Raw genomic sequence first — 15,696 nt, 5'->3', positions numbered from 1 at the left:
TCTAGAATTACAAGTAAAGCAGCCAAGAGAAAGTAAGACAAAGGGGAACTGGGGACACATAGGGATCAGATGTAGATTCCAAGAGCATACCACCAATGTACTTAGTTTGAGATCACCTATAAGTCTCATCCGGACACAAGCACAAAATCCAACAAAGAGGAACACATTCAAATGCTTACATTATACATTTAAAATAACAAATAATAATTCATAACAGACAGATGATTTACAAGGAAAAAAATATCATCTCCCAAAACAATAACTATGCATTTGACTGTTTCCCTCCCAGCTAGGACTCCGGCCAGGGCCAGGACAAAACCAAGTAATCTCATTCCAAGACAAAGACAGAAAGCATGTTGGAAAACAGATATAAGGGGATAGATGACACAGTATGTACCTCCCTGCCCGCTATGGGAGGTCAGGAACCCCACCCAGTACATTATACATAAAACAAGAATAACAAATATAATAATACATAACAGAGAGAGATGATTTACAAGGAAAAAAATATCATTTACCAAAACAATAACTATGCATGTGACTGTTTCCCTCCCAGCCAGGACCAGGAGAAAACAAAGTAATCTCATTCAAAGACAAAGACAGAAAGCATGTTGGAAAACAGATATAGGGGAATAGAATACACAGAATGTACCTCCCTGCCCACTATGAGAGGCCAGGAACCCCACCCAGTGTTTGGTGGTAAAGAAAGGGAATGAGTAGGATGGATTCTGTTAATATGCAGGGTCTACTGTCTTTTCTATTGTCAAATGAAGAAATCCCGGCTCAAAAGAAACTATTAGTCGGAGATTCCCTCAATATTGATATTTTTTAAAAGAAATTATAGGAAAAATTACAGATGAAGAATATACCATATTATGTAAAAGGGAAAGTTTTACTGTCCAAGTCCAAGCTTCCTTCTATTTTTTCCCCCCTTAAGTTCAAAAGATTAAACAAACAAAACAATTTTGAAAGATTTTCCTATTTTTCCATTTATTTACAAAGGGGAAGATGAAAAGTGATGACTATCACCTCAACGTTATCATTTACTAAAGGGAAACATATTCTGTCTTCCCTTTTTTTCCCTTGTAGTAATATAATAACAGCTTACATATCATTTATGTCAATAATTGAAATTCAATAAATTTATACTAATTAATGTGAAAAACATTTATTTTTAAAAACATCATGAGTACATCATTCATTCATCTCTCATTTGTTTTTTGTAATGTTTTTTTTTCCTGAACAATAATCTGATGCTATGGAGCCTTGATGACAATTTTTCATGTGGAGTCTCACATTGCAAGGCCACCTCGTCTTATAATTGCATTGAGGACAGTCATATATTCTCGCATTTGTATCGTGCATCACCCGATGTTGTTTTAGATTTCCAATCCTCCTATACAATTTTCCACAGTCTTCACATTGGTGTGACCGCTCATTATTTTGACAGCCAAGATTGTGCTTCGTCAAGGTATATTTGGCATAGAACCTTTTGCCACATTTTCCACACTGAAAAGGCTTCTCCTTTGTGTGAGCTCTTCTCATGTGCAACCCAAACACAGAAGCACTACAACGCATCGCCTTCCCGCAGAGTTCACACAACAATTTTGATTTTTCGGGACGTGCCACTTCAGACACAGGATTGCTTTTAACACATTTCTTACAAAAACTGAGATAATTATTATGGTCTGGATGTAATAATAATATGGTTTTATTAGCTGTGCCAGATAAGGTTGATGAGTTTGTGACCATTATTGGTAATGGCATCTGTAATGTATTCATTAATCCTGGATTGCCATTCAAACCACCAGATCCTTGTAGCTGTAAGAAAATAACAAATTTGTTTTCGAGGTCGGATTTTTGTTGTTGGACTAAACTACCATTATTCAGTGAGCAGATATTGATATTTTGAGTATTGATCATTGATGAAGTGGCAGTGGATGCTGGCGATGTGATGTTGCCTTGTATCAATGATGTGGTGTTGGCATTTGATGCCAGTGTAGTTTTGCTGTGAAGCAGTGGTTCGAGGGTAGAGCTGTTTGTTGTTGGGCTGTTGGCAATGACAGGATTTGTAAGATCATGTTCTTGTGATGCCATTGGTTCGAGGGTAGAGCAGTTTGTTGTTGTGCTGTTAGCAATGACAGGATTTGTAACATCATGCTCTTGTGATGCCATTGGTTCGAGGGTAGAGCAGTTTGTTGTTGTACTGTTAGCAATGACAGGATTTGTAACATCATGCTCTTGTGATGCGATATTTCTATTGTTATTATCATCACTATTGCTACTGTTGATCACATTGTTAGCCGTGTCTTTGTCAACATTTCTGGTGATGCTGAAGCCATGAGAGTTTGTCGAGGTAAATGGTGCACTCCCTTGTTCATTTCTGAAAACTGTCATGGGCAGTGTGTCACAGGTGGTTTGCTTGCATTCCTTTTGTATCCTGCTTTCCCAAATCTAAAATTTAAAAAAAAAAAGTGATCAACTGTAGAAATGCATATCCCATCAACTGTAGAAATGCATATCCCATCAACTGTAGAAATGCATATCATTATATAAGAACTAAATCTGCATGAAATTGATGTGGATAAGGAAAACCGTATTGTCTGCATTGCTACATTCTTTAAATTTATCATAAAGAAAAATATAAAAAAACAAGCAAAAAAAAAACCCCACAAAAAAAAAACTGATTGACTGAACTGACATCTTTGTTTTACTCTTTTCTTAGAGGTGCTTGAGAGCTAGATCTGAATTTCTGGATGAATCCACGATCCTACTTTTTACTGGACTGGAATGACCAAAGAGTTTTGCAAATCCCCGTAAAATAAAAAACTCCACCACAATTCAATGGATTTGGTCATACACACAGACAAAAATAAAGAGAGAGAGGGGCTGGGGAGGGGGGGGGGGGGGGGATAGGAGGCACATTTGGAGCTTAACCTCCATATGACCTGTCGAAATAGAGTTATCTGACGTCCACTGGAACAAGAAACTTCAGTTGACCATGATGCATCCACTTTGGCTAAGTGAATTTTAGGATTTATGGTGCCCATCAGTCCCAATTTTTCACTCAAAATGATAAACATTGAAATAAAATTGATACGTCCTCTTGTAAAACTAAAGACCTGATTAAGCAAAATAGAAAAAGAGCAAATTAAAATAATTTTATAAATAAACCACTGAAAATCAATTGAATAGAAGGCATGAGGAATTTTCAGCAAACTAAAAAATGTAATTCCCCCCACCTGAGGATTCATGATGATTTCAACCAGTTCAATGACCTTCTTGAATTCCATTTCCACTTCTGAACTTTGATCCATGTCTAAACACAAATGGAGCAGGTCAATATTTATACTGCAAAAATAAATGAAACAACATATGAAGAAATTGAAAATTATGGTTTGATGACAGGGATTACAGAATGTGTCCTACATTGAAAAAGTCAACTTTTAAAGCTTTCTAACATTCAAAATCTTTCAAGCAGAAATTTGGAGTAACTCAAGGAATAATGCTGGATCCAAGATTATTCATTTTGCACTCTTCCCTTCTTGCAGATATCATTTGTAAAAATAATCTGGAATCACAGTATGCTGACAATAGAAAAACTCAATGGTAGTGTGCTCTAACCGTGTAACTGATAATATAAAGTTTGATTGGATGTATAGAGTACAAATTGCATTTGGTCTTGCCACGACAAAAATAATTACAACTTAATTAAGATCCTAGGACACTAGTTTATCGCAAAGTATATTCCACCAAATCTAACAGACTCGGCTACCCACTCTGGGTGGACAGGGGGGTCAGAAAAAATCTCGATCGCACCCGGGATCGATCTCTTGGTCCCTTTGCATGTAAAAGGATTGCTCTACCAACTGAACTATCGGGACCCCCAATAAAAGTGAGCTAACTTAATAAAAACAGTGCCATGTCGCTCTTGAAACGACAGTGCCAGCCATTGCTTGCTTGAAAAAATGGTTGTACCTGGCTTGTCTACATTAATCTTTGACTAATCTATAATGATAAGCCACGATGTTGGTGTGTCAATTGAACTACGTCAGTACTGCTGCATCAACGTATGCATTTGTCGGAAGTCGCTGCTTTTCTTCTGTTCACAGCCGTTTAAATAGGGCCCAAACTGTCACTTTAGTTACTTCTTCCCTCACTGGCTACCGTCGAGTAATGTAAACAACCCACCGTCAGCAACAGTGATAACAGCTGTCAAGACGGCGTGCATTGGCAATAAATTATGTCTGCAGGTAAATCTCATCGCTTTGAATTTCTTTCAGGCAGAGAGTAGTAGAAATTTCATCAAAATACTCAATTTTCTCAGCCGTTGTGGACGCAGCATCTTTTTCATAATTTTCAAACATATATGGATCCAAAGGCCAATTTTTCCTCTACAAGACGCAATTATTTTTATTTACATCATTGAATTATAAGTTTGTGTTTTGCTCTTTTGAATAATCAGAGTTTTTTATGAAATAAATATTTAAATTATAAGTTTAAGAAATATTTAAAAATTCAAAATATCAAGCCAACACTTTTTACCATCAAGTGTGAGGGATCAGAGAAAAGTAGATAAAATTATCTTTCATATGATATATACTTTATTATGTAGATTCAGGGATTTAAGAATAGACGGTATGGAAAGGAATCTCAATAATTATTTTTGTTACCAACAAAGAGGAGAATATTTCATGATATTTTAGAAACCCAATAATAAAACTAGATAGTGATGATAAGAGACATTTATTTAATTTGATTTCATTGAATTTAAGCGGAAATTTTAGATATTTCTTAAATTTACTTATTTAAGTTCTGTTCAGGTTATGGAGAGACACACTGAAGACGGTCATCACACCAGTACAAATGAAATATGTCGAATTTGTTGTGAAAGAGTACAGAGCCATGCTGAGAGGATTAAAAGACTCTAGACGTTATCAACAGTTGACTATAAATATAAATGTGAAATTGTGACATATTTAAATATTTCAATTTGCAAGAAATGTGTTTCACTGATACATAATTTAAAGAAATGCGATGCAGGTATTGATACCTTTGGTTCAATGAGAAAACTCTGAACAAGAAACAATACTTTATGAGGTGAATATGATCCTAATCTTTCACCAGTGATGTGCTATATGCAGTCTATATGGCACACAAATTAAAAGAGGTGCAAGTCAAGTACATGAAAAAAAGTAATGGGCATGGATATCTCAAAAATAAGGTTATGAAACTTATAAGAACTCTTTAAGATTTTCTTAGTGGTTTTGATTGTCTTTAAATGAATGTCCTTATATAACAATTTTTACTGGAATTCTTATAGTTCGTTAATTCTGGGATAGATATAAGTGAATCACATTTGACTATGTTTCTGGTTTATTAAAAAATTTCTATTAAGACAATGCTGTGATTGGATTTCAATTTTACCTTACTCAAAATTATCACTTTTACGTACAGGTGAACTGATATCTCAAAAACGCCTCAATCTACTGATATAAAATTTATATGTCTACATTATACAGATATTCAACATCATTTCCATTACTTTTGTTTTAAAATCTTAAGTGTTGAACATGCTAAAATATTCTCTTAAAAATTTTAATTCCCTTAAATTTATGGATCAATTTCATGGGTTATCCCTCTTGCTTTTTAACGCCATCATGATTATGATTAAATAATCAATAAAAACTCTGTTAATAAACTGTTTGGTAGTATAAAAATATTTTTGCTACACTTAATAACGACAATACTACATTAGTTTGAAATTCAGAAAAAATCGATCAAAACGGCGAAAAAATTGTCTCCCTCTCTTAGTGTAAAGCTATGACTCATCATCACTAGACTGGCTAGATTTACCTGGCGAACTAAACTGAAAGCAATAAACGCCTGTGTGTTGTTCAAACCCAAGCTGTTTAGGGGTTTTTTTTCTTCGTTCTTGATGATCATGGTCAAGATATGGGGGAAATCCCTGGACGCCTGTTCTATATCAAGGCAAAGAAGGCAAAAATGCTTGCTTTGCTTAGGCGGAAGCATTCACTCACCAGTCGACAGCAGTGGTGTCTCCTCGCATGCCAAAGGTATTATGGACAGTACTTTTCTTCTCATCTTGGTAGAAGGAGGAGTGGGCATCGTCATTGGTAATCAGCCATCAGAGATAACAATAGTGGGTCAAAAGTGCAAGTATCTAATAACTGAAGCATGTTCTGCTGGTGTGGAACCTGGCCGACCACTGTGGCATTCGCACTGAGCCACAGCCATCAACTGGATTGTGAATGCTTGTGCAATGCGAAGCACCGGGTAAACTAGGTTTTTGCCTTTGGTTGCCTCACCTATGGAAAATGTCCACATCAACTACTATGGAGGAGACTGAATATTTTTTTTTTTTTTAAGAGTATTACGGCGCTTGCAACACATTAAGGAAAAAGGTCATGCAATCTCAATCCAGAACAAAAAGAGCAACATGGAAAGGGAAAATAGATAAATAGAGATTAGAAGACACGGCACATGACCTCTGCTCCCACCATGGGAGGTAAAAAAAAGTAATCATGGCTAGCACTACAATATTTATAACTGACCCCAAATTATTTTGGGCTTTTATCCCTAAAGACAAACCACTTTGGAAAGAAAAATAATGAAAGAAATGCTTTTCCCTCGACTGCAACATAAATCTGAACTCTGGAATTCGTTTTCTGTCCAATCAAGATGGATTCATACTCGCTTTAACTTCCCTGTTTTAACGAAGAACTACACCCTTTAAATTTAGATTTGCCTAAATATTCTGATATCGAGTCATAGTTATAGGGATGCTAAAATGTCCTTTAAAAAAAAAAAACAACTTACTTTGATATCCTTTCCAAGTATTCAATCTTTGCCTTCAACTGTCTTTCCTCATAGAGAGCATCATGTAAGTCTCTCAGGAGTTTGTGTTTAACTTCCACACAGTCAGCATTTGAGCAATGAAGAGAATCGTCATTAATGTATGTGAAATCTGGGTAAAATTTAAAACATTATATTATATACCAAGGAGGTTAAAGCTAAGCTTCAAAACACCAACAGCTTCGGGCCATCATTGCCTCGATGGTCTCTTACTGATGGGCATTAGAATAAGAGTGATGCAACACTGGTCAAACATGCCTTGAACCCCTTACACACACACACACAAAGACACACACACACTCCAGACATGCATATGTGTGATACATTAACTCCAAATGGAGAGTATCAGTTTTTCGTTTCAGATCAAAGAAAAGGCAAAAGAATTTTATTAATGACCATGAAAATGAATGTCCAGTTTGTTTCCATGTTTGCCTCCAAAAGTGTTCAAGAATTTCATGTTGCCAAAACTTATAATAAATTGAGCTTTATATAGCGCAATATCCACTAAATATGCTCAAAGTGCTTTACAAGGGGTCCCTGGTCAACAGCAACATTTAACATGTAGGACAGGAAATGATGCCTGTTAGGCGATATTACAAATTTTCGGACAAAGACAACGGTGGTACTCCTTTTACACCTGAGTACGGCGAGAGAATGTGAGTAAAAAGCCTTTTCCAAGGACTCAACTATGTGCCGAGCGTGAGGCTCGAACCCAGGACCTTCCGATCCTAAAGCGAGTGTTATACCACTAGACCACATAGCCGCACAAAACTATAGAATTGAAGGAATTAAAAAAGGAAATTGAGGCATGTTTGAGATTTTCATGGTGCTTGAGCCCAAAATGATATAAGTTAAGGTTTATGCTCTTTTCATAAAGCTGTTTTATTCATCATCTTTGTTCAAAATACAACAAAAAGGGACAGATTGAGATACAGAGAGCTCTAGGGTCACAGGCAACTGAGAAAAAGAATGACAAAGGGAAATATTTGAAAGTTGATTCCATCAGCAGTCTACCTTTGTGTCTAGCCTTAGGCCCCCCAAGAGTTTCAACATAGACAACTGCATGAGATCCTCACCAAAAGGAAGATATTCAGAAAGTTCCTAATATGATGTCAGGTGATTTACAATGTAAAACCATAATCTCTGCCAAATAATTACCATTCCGCTTGTTTCTTGTTAACTACTGTAATTTCTGTTTTGAATTTGTTGACCTTTAGATTCGAATGTCACAGAGTATTTGATATTAATCATTGGTATGTGCTGCTTATCAAATATGATATCAACATGTCTGCGTATCAGTAATAGGGCTTTAAAATGGACCAGGTGTTCCTTAATAAATGCCCTCATAACATAAGTAAAAATATATTGGACATTTCACATTGCATTTTGTGAGATAAAAAGCAGAGAAGAAAATTAAAAATAACTACAAAGGAAAAAACATCCATTCTTATTATTGACATATTATGATTGCTCAGTCATATGTATTTTAAAGCAAAAAAAAAACAAAAAACAATTCCCTACCTATCAAGGGTATTTTTCAATTCATTAACATTTCTTAGCATTTTTAGTTTTACATTTCAGACTGTTCCATGTTTTTATGTACATAATATAAATGCATTCCTTCTCGTTGAAGTTGAGTATCTTGAAATAAATATTTTGAATTCGTGAATTCATCCACACGTGAATGTTAATTGTAATTGTAATACAATTTTTAAAAATGATATTTGACTAAAAAGATTTGCACTGTGGTACCTTTAGGATTATGAGTCAGCATTTCCTCATCCTCTTTTCCAGTCAATTCTAAGTATAATATGTCTGATCCTTCTTTGGCAATCTGTTGAAATAAATAACAATAACAGCAGTAGTAGTAAAAGTTATAGTAGTAGTAGTAGTATATAAGTTGATTTTTTGCAAATGGGTGTATGTGGACTAGTGGTATGATAATCGCTTTCGGATCAGAAGGTCCTGGGTTCGAGCCTCATGCTCGACGCATAGTCGAGTCCTTGGAAAAGGCTCTTTATTCACATTCTCTCACCGTACTCAGGTGTAAAATGAGTACCTGGCCGTTAACAGTCTTGTCTTTGTCCGAAAAATTGTAATATTGCCTATCAGGCGTCATGTCCAGTCCTACATGTTAAATGTTGCTGTTGACCAGTGACCCCTTGTAAAACGCTTTGAGCACATTTAGTGGATATTGCTCTATATTAAGCTCAAAGCTCAATGTATTTTGATGTGTCTTGTATTTGTTTGATGGTCTTTTTGTGTAGTCTGGTATCTGAATGGCTGATGATGTGCCGCTGACAAATTTCTGAAATATCTTAATGCGGGCCTCTTTGCGACGATTCTACTTCTTCAACTGAGACTTTGAAGGGCAGATATTATGCGACCCGGTTCTTGCCATGTGAAGCCAGTCACATATTGCACAACTGCTCTTTAAACTTTCTCAATCATGTTTATATCCTTCTGCGAATGAGGATCCCAGACTGCACTTGTAAATTCCAATACCAGTCTAACGAATCAGATATAGATATAGGCCTGCAATTTGGCGGTGTTTGGAAACTGATGGATATTCCTTCGCAGAAAACACAGCATTTAGTATGCTTATGCGACAACGTGTTGGATGTGGGCATTCTATTTCAATGTTTTGTTCATATGGAATCTGAGGTAGAAGATGCTATCAATACGATGTAGTGTACGACCAAGCATTCTGTAGTCATGTTGATACATGTCTTTTTGTTTGATACATCACAAAGCATTTTGATGAAATGGAATTTTATGTACAACGTGTTTGACCATGTTTGCAGAGTCCAGATCTGTCCAAAGCACAAATGCATTTCACTTACTTACCTGCTTATTTAATCCAGGAGGCAAAAATGTACTGAACTTTTTCATGAGCACTTCCACTGACCCCTTTCTGAGTGCTGAAATCCAGTAAAAAAACATTATTTTCTTACCTTTTCCCATTCAGCAGGATTGGAAAATATACTGAGGTTTTTTAAACATGCTGAATTCAGTAAATATACTGAAAATTGGCAACCATATTAATCCTCATCGGGCAATGGGCTGTCATCGGCGAACAATCTTTAACTGTGTTTAAGGAGGTAAGTTGTCTCCCAGGTCATTTATAAATATCAAGAAGCGAATGGGCCTTTACTATGGTTGACTGTTTCTAACCATCTACAGTGGTCGTTTCAGCTGAAGTAGGCTACCTTGAAAATAGTTTCATGTCGCTTCTTGAAACGACAGAGCCAGCTATTGCTTGTTTGAAAACTCGTCAATCCTAGCTCGTCTACTATAATCTTCGCCAAGACAATATTGACAGGCCACGATGTCAGTTTGATAATGGCTCGACTCTGTTTGAACAGCACAGCTGCATCAACATGGGTATTCGTAAGCAGTTGCTGTTATTGTCTCTGTGGTTCAAACCCCTGCTGTTTAATTCTCTCTCCGTTCTCGCTCTCGTCATGGCAGTCGACTGGCTTGTTAACGCTTGTGCAACACGAATCACCAGCTAGGCTAGATTTTTTTTTTTTAGTTTCACTTTGTTTCTCCAACCAAAAATGCCCATATCAACTGGTTCAGAGGGGACTAGATGTCTTTACTTGGCCAATCAAGCGTTCTCATTAGCACCAGCCATGGGATTTCATTGGTCGGAAAGCAAATGTTTTCATTGGACCAGAAAATATGGCCTTGACTGTGATTTTGAAGATGATATTACTGCTATACAGGGTTTTTACTGAAATTTATGTTGCTATGGTGATTGTTATTTTATTACTGATGAAGTATAGGGGGGAAAAAATCAGGACTTATAGGTCCCTTTAGAGAGGATGTCGTTGTAAGTGAGCTGCAATTACTATGTGAAAAGACTGTAATGACACTTACAAAAAAAGCACTATTCACGGTGAGGTAATACAGTGAGGGATATAATAAGATGAATCAATAATTTTTGACATATTTATTATCAGAGTAGATTTAACTCAGGAAACAGATTCTTGAGCTAAAAAATGAATTAAAATATCACAAAGCTTAAAAAACAGAACAATTGGCATTAAAGTGCAGCTGTGCATGTACATCAAATTGAATGCATGATGGGAAGGGATGACATGGAGAAATACTTCTTGTATTCCGGAAGAGCACTACTTTGAGAAACAAATTAAGGTAAATCCAATTGTAGCGAGGAACTTGACAGGTATGCTTACTGTTTCTTGAATGCTTCTATCTGCACAGCTCTACAATCTTGAAATTGAAGACTCCTTAAAACCAACCAACAACATTGCCAATCTCACTTTTAAAAAATACTTAAATGAAGGCCTTATATTTTAAATATCAGAATAAGAAGAATTAATCAGTAAAGTAATAATAAACTTACATGTTCTGCATTTGAGCTGGTTTCTCTATATAATAATTCTTTTCTTCGATCCCCCTTTTTACGACATCCAGGTCCAAGATTTAATGTTGGAACCCAATCAGGATTAGTATCATCAAACAGTGACGCTGGTTGTCCTGGAAGGGCAAACAATTGAGAATGGTTGTTGAAAGTCAGATATTAATTCTTTGCTAGCCTATTACAATTATTGATTGTCTCTTCCTTAAGTTTTAAAATTTCAATCCAAGCTGAGTGCCAACAGTTGACAATTGGATTTATGATTCAAAGTATTCTGCACTGTAAGTCAACAAAAAAAAAAAAATATAAACTTTGACCAAATTCCAATATTTCCCTGAAAAGATCAAACAAATGTCTTCAAACTTCTGTTTGAGAGTAATGAGATAAACAATGAGAACACATACAATGCAGCTCACTTATAAATAATAACAATAAAATGGAATGGACGCTTCAATTTAATTTACGATGACCGGTGATGTGGATGTTTCGGGTTACTCCTTTATCAACAAAACAAAAAAGATGAATGAGAGATGAGAGGAGAGAATTGTTAAGGCAAATAAACAAAACATTAATGGGACAGGAAAAAGACTTCTTAGTAAGGAAGCTTGAATTAAAGTAAAATACAAGAATTTATTTTTTTTAAATAAATGGCTTGCAACATTTGCATTGAAGCCCACTTATAACCTCAGCCACTCTATAGCAACATGGTGCCATGTGAGTCTGCTGTGCTCCAACCCTACAATTGTTGGAAGCAAATCTCACCCAAACCAACCCAGAATTAATTTTGGGTTCAGCTGGCTGCCCGACATTAGTAAACTCGTGCCAGCCACAACTCTGGATAAACTACAGAGGGAAAATGGCAATAATCGAACATTCTTCTTAAGAGCAAAACAATGAAATTAATAAGGAAAAGAAAGAAACAATGGGCTAGCTGGGAGTAATTCGAAAAATGGTTTGTGAATAAAGGAACTAATCCTTGTAACATGTCTATCAAATTATCAATATGGTCTAAAATCTGTCATCTGCATTTTTTGCAAATATCAGGGCGATCAGCAAATTTTGGCCAATTTCTCAAATTGGCAAATCGTGGCAAATTTTGGGGGAAAAAAAAGAAGCAAAAACAAAATAACGAAAAAAAAAGGGCGAAACTTGAGAAATGTTGCAGCTTTGCCTGGGTCCAAACCAAGGGAAGCTACTCTCTACGGATAAGGATCCTTTAAAATCTTTGTAACAACGCTATTCACAGTCATTTCATTTCTCAAGTCAAATAAATCGAGTCACTTACACTTCCAACTTCAGTCATGGATCGTTTTCTGTATCGCGTGCTAATTTTTACTGAAACGCTTAGTTCTCCTCTGCAAATTTTTTGGCAAATTTTAGGTCCCAATTTGGCTAAAGATGCAGATGACAGTAAATTAAAGATTGATGGTTTCATAGGTTCATACATCATATCATTGCTTTCTTGATACTTTAACACCCCCCCCCCCCCCCCCCCCGTCCCCATAACGTATAATTTGCTCCGCTACAACAAAACCATCTATAATGTCAACCTGATAAATCAGTTCAGAGGGAGTTTGGGATAAAAATCCAAAGAAAATTGGCCAAAATGTGGGAGATTGCAGTTTTAGTGACCCAAACTTTAACAACAATGTAGTTTAACAATGACAGGACAGATTTTCTATCGTGTAATATAATGAACGGTAGTACAGTCCAAGCCAGTTTATTGGGATGGCTCAGTTCTTGACAAATCATCCCAGTTTAGCGAAATCTTAATTAAGCAGCAGCCATGAAATTGAGCAATTTTTCAGATTTACTATAGTCACATGGGATACTGGTAAATTCTATTGTTCACATTTCTGTAATGACTATGATGAACGGTTCGACCACCCAGAAAATAAGCTTTATTTTCGTATAATTCATTTTCATGTATGGTAAGTATGAAATAAATTAGGGTTAAATTAAAATGGAAAAAATACGAGGTTTTGTCCTTAAAAGTGAGGTTGATGGCGAGTAAAATGAAATAATGAGAGAGTGTACCAATTTTGATCAAATTTGGGAGAGATATTCTTCAATTAATTGTCTATTGATGTATTAAGTACAATTCCCTCCGCTTATCCGCAACACATTCCCAAAAAACATGCTCCGCTTAATCGCTACACCTTGATTCCATCTTGATTGGAGAAAAATGTTTTTAAAATACACAAAAACGTAATGGAAATGGGTTTCTACTTGAAACGTTTTCACACTTTAATATCATATCATGTGTGAAAAAGCTTTCCTGTCATTGCGATTTCATTGTCTCTCTGATCCCGACTAGGTCAGACGTGCAACAAAGGATTACCCGACACGACGGACTAATTGACTCAGCACTCACTGTCTGTATCACTAGGTGTGAAACGTGATTTGAGTCCACTCAATGCTGGCTGTTTGTTTACATTGTCTGACCATTTGATTGCAATTCTCTACCTATACACTGTTTTCCTCTACTGGGCCTTGAACAATAAGAAAGGATTACAAAAAAGATTCACGTCTCATCTTTTGATTGATCCATACAGTCCCTGTCAACATTGATACACTCAAATGTGAGTCTTTTGAATAGTTAACCCATATGTCCATTTAATGGACAAAGCCCACAAATAGATTTAAAGAAATTAAAATTTAACCAATGAATGGCCTTATATGGTCATTGCCTTATTTGAGAAAAAAAATGTCAAAAAAGACTGCACCATGTATAAAAGGTCGTGTCATTACAATTAACCATAATTACAGCAATGGCTTTCCTAAAGTGCAGAGATCTCACTCTTCAATAGAAACTTCAATTTATTGCGATGCAGAATCAATTCCAAAGCAAACGCAATGCAAGCTAGCTACGAAGTACGGTGTATCAAGAACCTGAGTTTCTTGTTTGCTAAAAAAACAAGGATAACGTTGCAGTCAAAGCGAGTCACAGATCAAATATTGGACGTAAACGACAGAGAGATGGCCAGCAAGGTGTAGTTGAAAACACCTTAGTCAAGTGGATGGGTGATAAACAAGGCGCTTGTCTGCCTGGAGACCTAATCAAGCAAAAGGCAACTGAACTGGCATCAACGCAAGGCACGTCTTTCCCTCCATCATAAAGCTGGCTCATGAGATGGAAAGGTCGTCACAATGTCTTGTTATAAATGGAACATTGCGAAAAATATGATGCTCAATAAATGATACTCAACACTTGCCATTTATTTTATAATTGAAACAAAATTTCTGAAACAATAAGTGGGCCATATTCATTGCAAAACCCAAACTTTCCTGATCGCCGAGAGATATTGGATGGTTTTGAGCAGTGAAGTGAGTAGTGAGATCACAGATTCTCTCTGTGACATTGACTAAAATTTTATACGGAAAAATATAAATATCTCTAGAACCGTTGCCGTTAGTGGAAGAGAGACAAATAAGGTATTAAAATTTGTTTTTTCAAGTACCATCCTGACTGGGTCAAATTAAGATGTTTTGAGTGCTTGCTCCCTTACTTATTCTTATTCTTATTATGAAAAATATGAATACGGTATGAATATTATTGTTGGCGTTGGTGTTGCGCTAAAAATTTACATTCGAGAATAAGTTCGTGAAAACCGTAATCGAGTGCATCTTACATGAATAATTAAGATTTACTTTTATCCATCTTCTTTTACCTGCAATAAAATGGTAACTGCAAACTCGATGGCTGGATTTCACGTCTGTGTCATCTACTAAGTCTTTTCTGTTGATCGCAGCAAGCCATAACCGCTGCCTCTTTTCGCTCAAATAATTAATTATTTCGGAATTACTCTTGCATGCCTTTGGGACTCGATGCAATTTAACACCATCTATACCCTGTCTTCGAGTGCACCCAACAAATACACAACTGTGAGGCATATTTATTCGTTTTGTTTTGCCTCAGACTTAAAATTACCAGCAACACTGCGCGATTAATTGCACTGAACTGTCACAAAGTTTACAACAAAGTTGTTTCGTTTTGTTTTGTTTTGTTTTTTTTCACACAAAAAAGAGCTCCAAAATGATCATAGACCATGGAGGAAATAAACTACGGGAGAGAGAACTCTGCTAACTCGCACGCACAGGGCGACCGTCACGTAAACTTAAGCATGCTGGAAAGAGCGAAGCGAGTTTATCCTACAGTAGACGTCTAGTTAGTATTCAGGAGGAAGAGGGATTAAACTGCAATAAATACTTCACTTTAATAAAGAAAAGATAGACTAAATTAAAACTGAGGATTATTCAAGTTTATCAGTTCAAGATTCTTAGTATTCATTAATTCTTTCTCATTAAATGTCAATAATTTCGCCCTGATATTGACTTGTATTAATATTTTTAATACACACACACAAACTCAAACATACTAAACATACATACGCAATACACCATCATCATCATCATCATCATCATCATCATCATTG

General features: G+C 36.1%; 1 protein-coding gene across 3 annotated transcripts in view; it reads right to left on the bottom strand.

Annotated features, from left to right (window-relative positions):
• Positions 1–963: 963 nt before the first annotated feature.
• LOC144974438 (uncharacterized) overlaps positions 964–15,696 on the bottom strand; it is a 27,200-nt gene continuing 12,467 nt past the window's right edge. For 2 of the 3 annotated variants that reach the window (XM_078917309.1, XM_078917310.1), the window contains exons 5-9: positions 11,246–11,379; positions 8,629–8,710; positions 6,841–6,988; positions 3,243–3,351; positions 964–2,454 (exon numbers count right to left, since the gene is read on the bottom strand). In XM_078917309.1, the coding sequence (XP_078773435.1) occupies positions 1,210–2,454; positions 3,243–3,351; positions 6,841–6,988; positions 8,629–8,710; positions 11,246–11,379 (1,718 nt within the window). In that variant the 3' untranslated portion in view covers positions 964–1,209. Of the gene's footprint in view, positions 2,455–3,242; positions 3,352–6,840; positions 6,989–8,628; positions 8,711–11,245; positions 11,380–14,931; positions 15,369–15,696 lie in introns of those variants that run through there. The other variant, XM_078917312.1, reaches the window with a different exon arrangement.

The sequence above is a fragment of the Berghia stephanieae genome, chromosome 6 (genome assembly GCF_034508935.2).
Source record: "Berghia stephanieae isolate SIO BIC M18660-M18661 chromosome 6, UCSD_Bste_1.3, whole genome shotgun sequence".
Lineage (NCBI taxonomy): Eukaryota > Metazoa > Mollusca > Gastropoda > Nudibranchia > Aeolidiidae > Berghia > Berghia stephanieae.
Note: the sequence above shows the minus strand (reverse complement) of the source record. Positions and strands in the feature narration are given on the sequence as shown.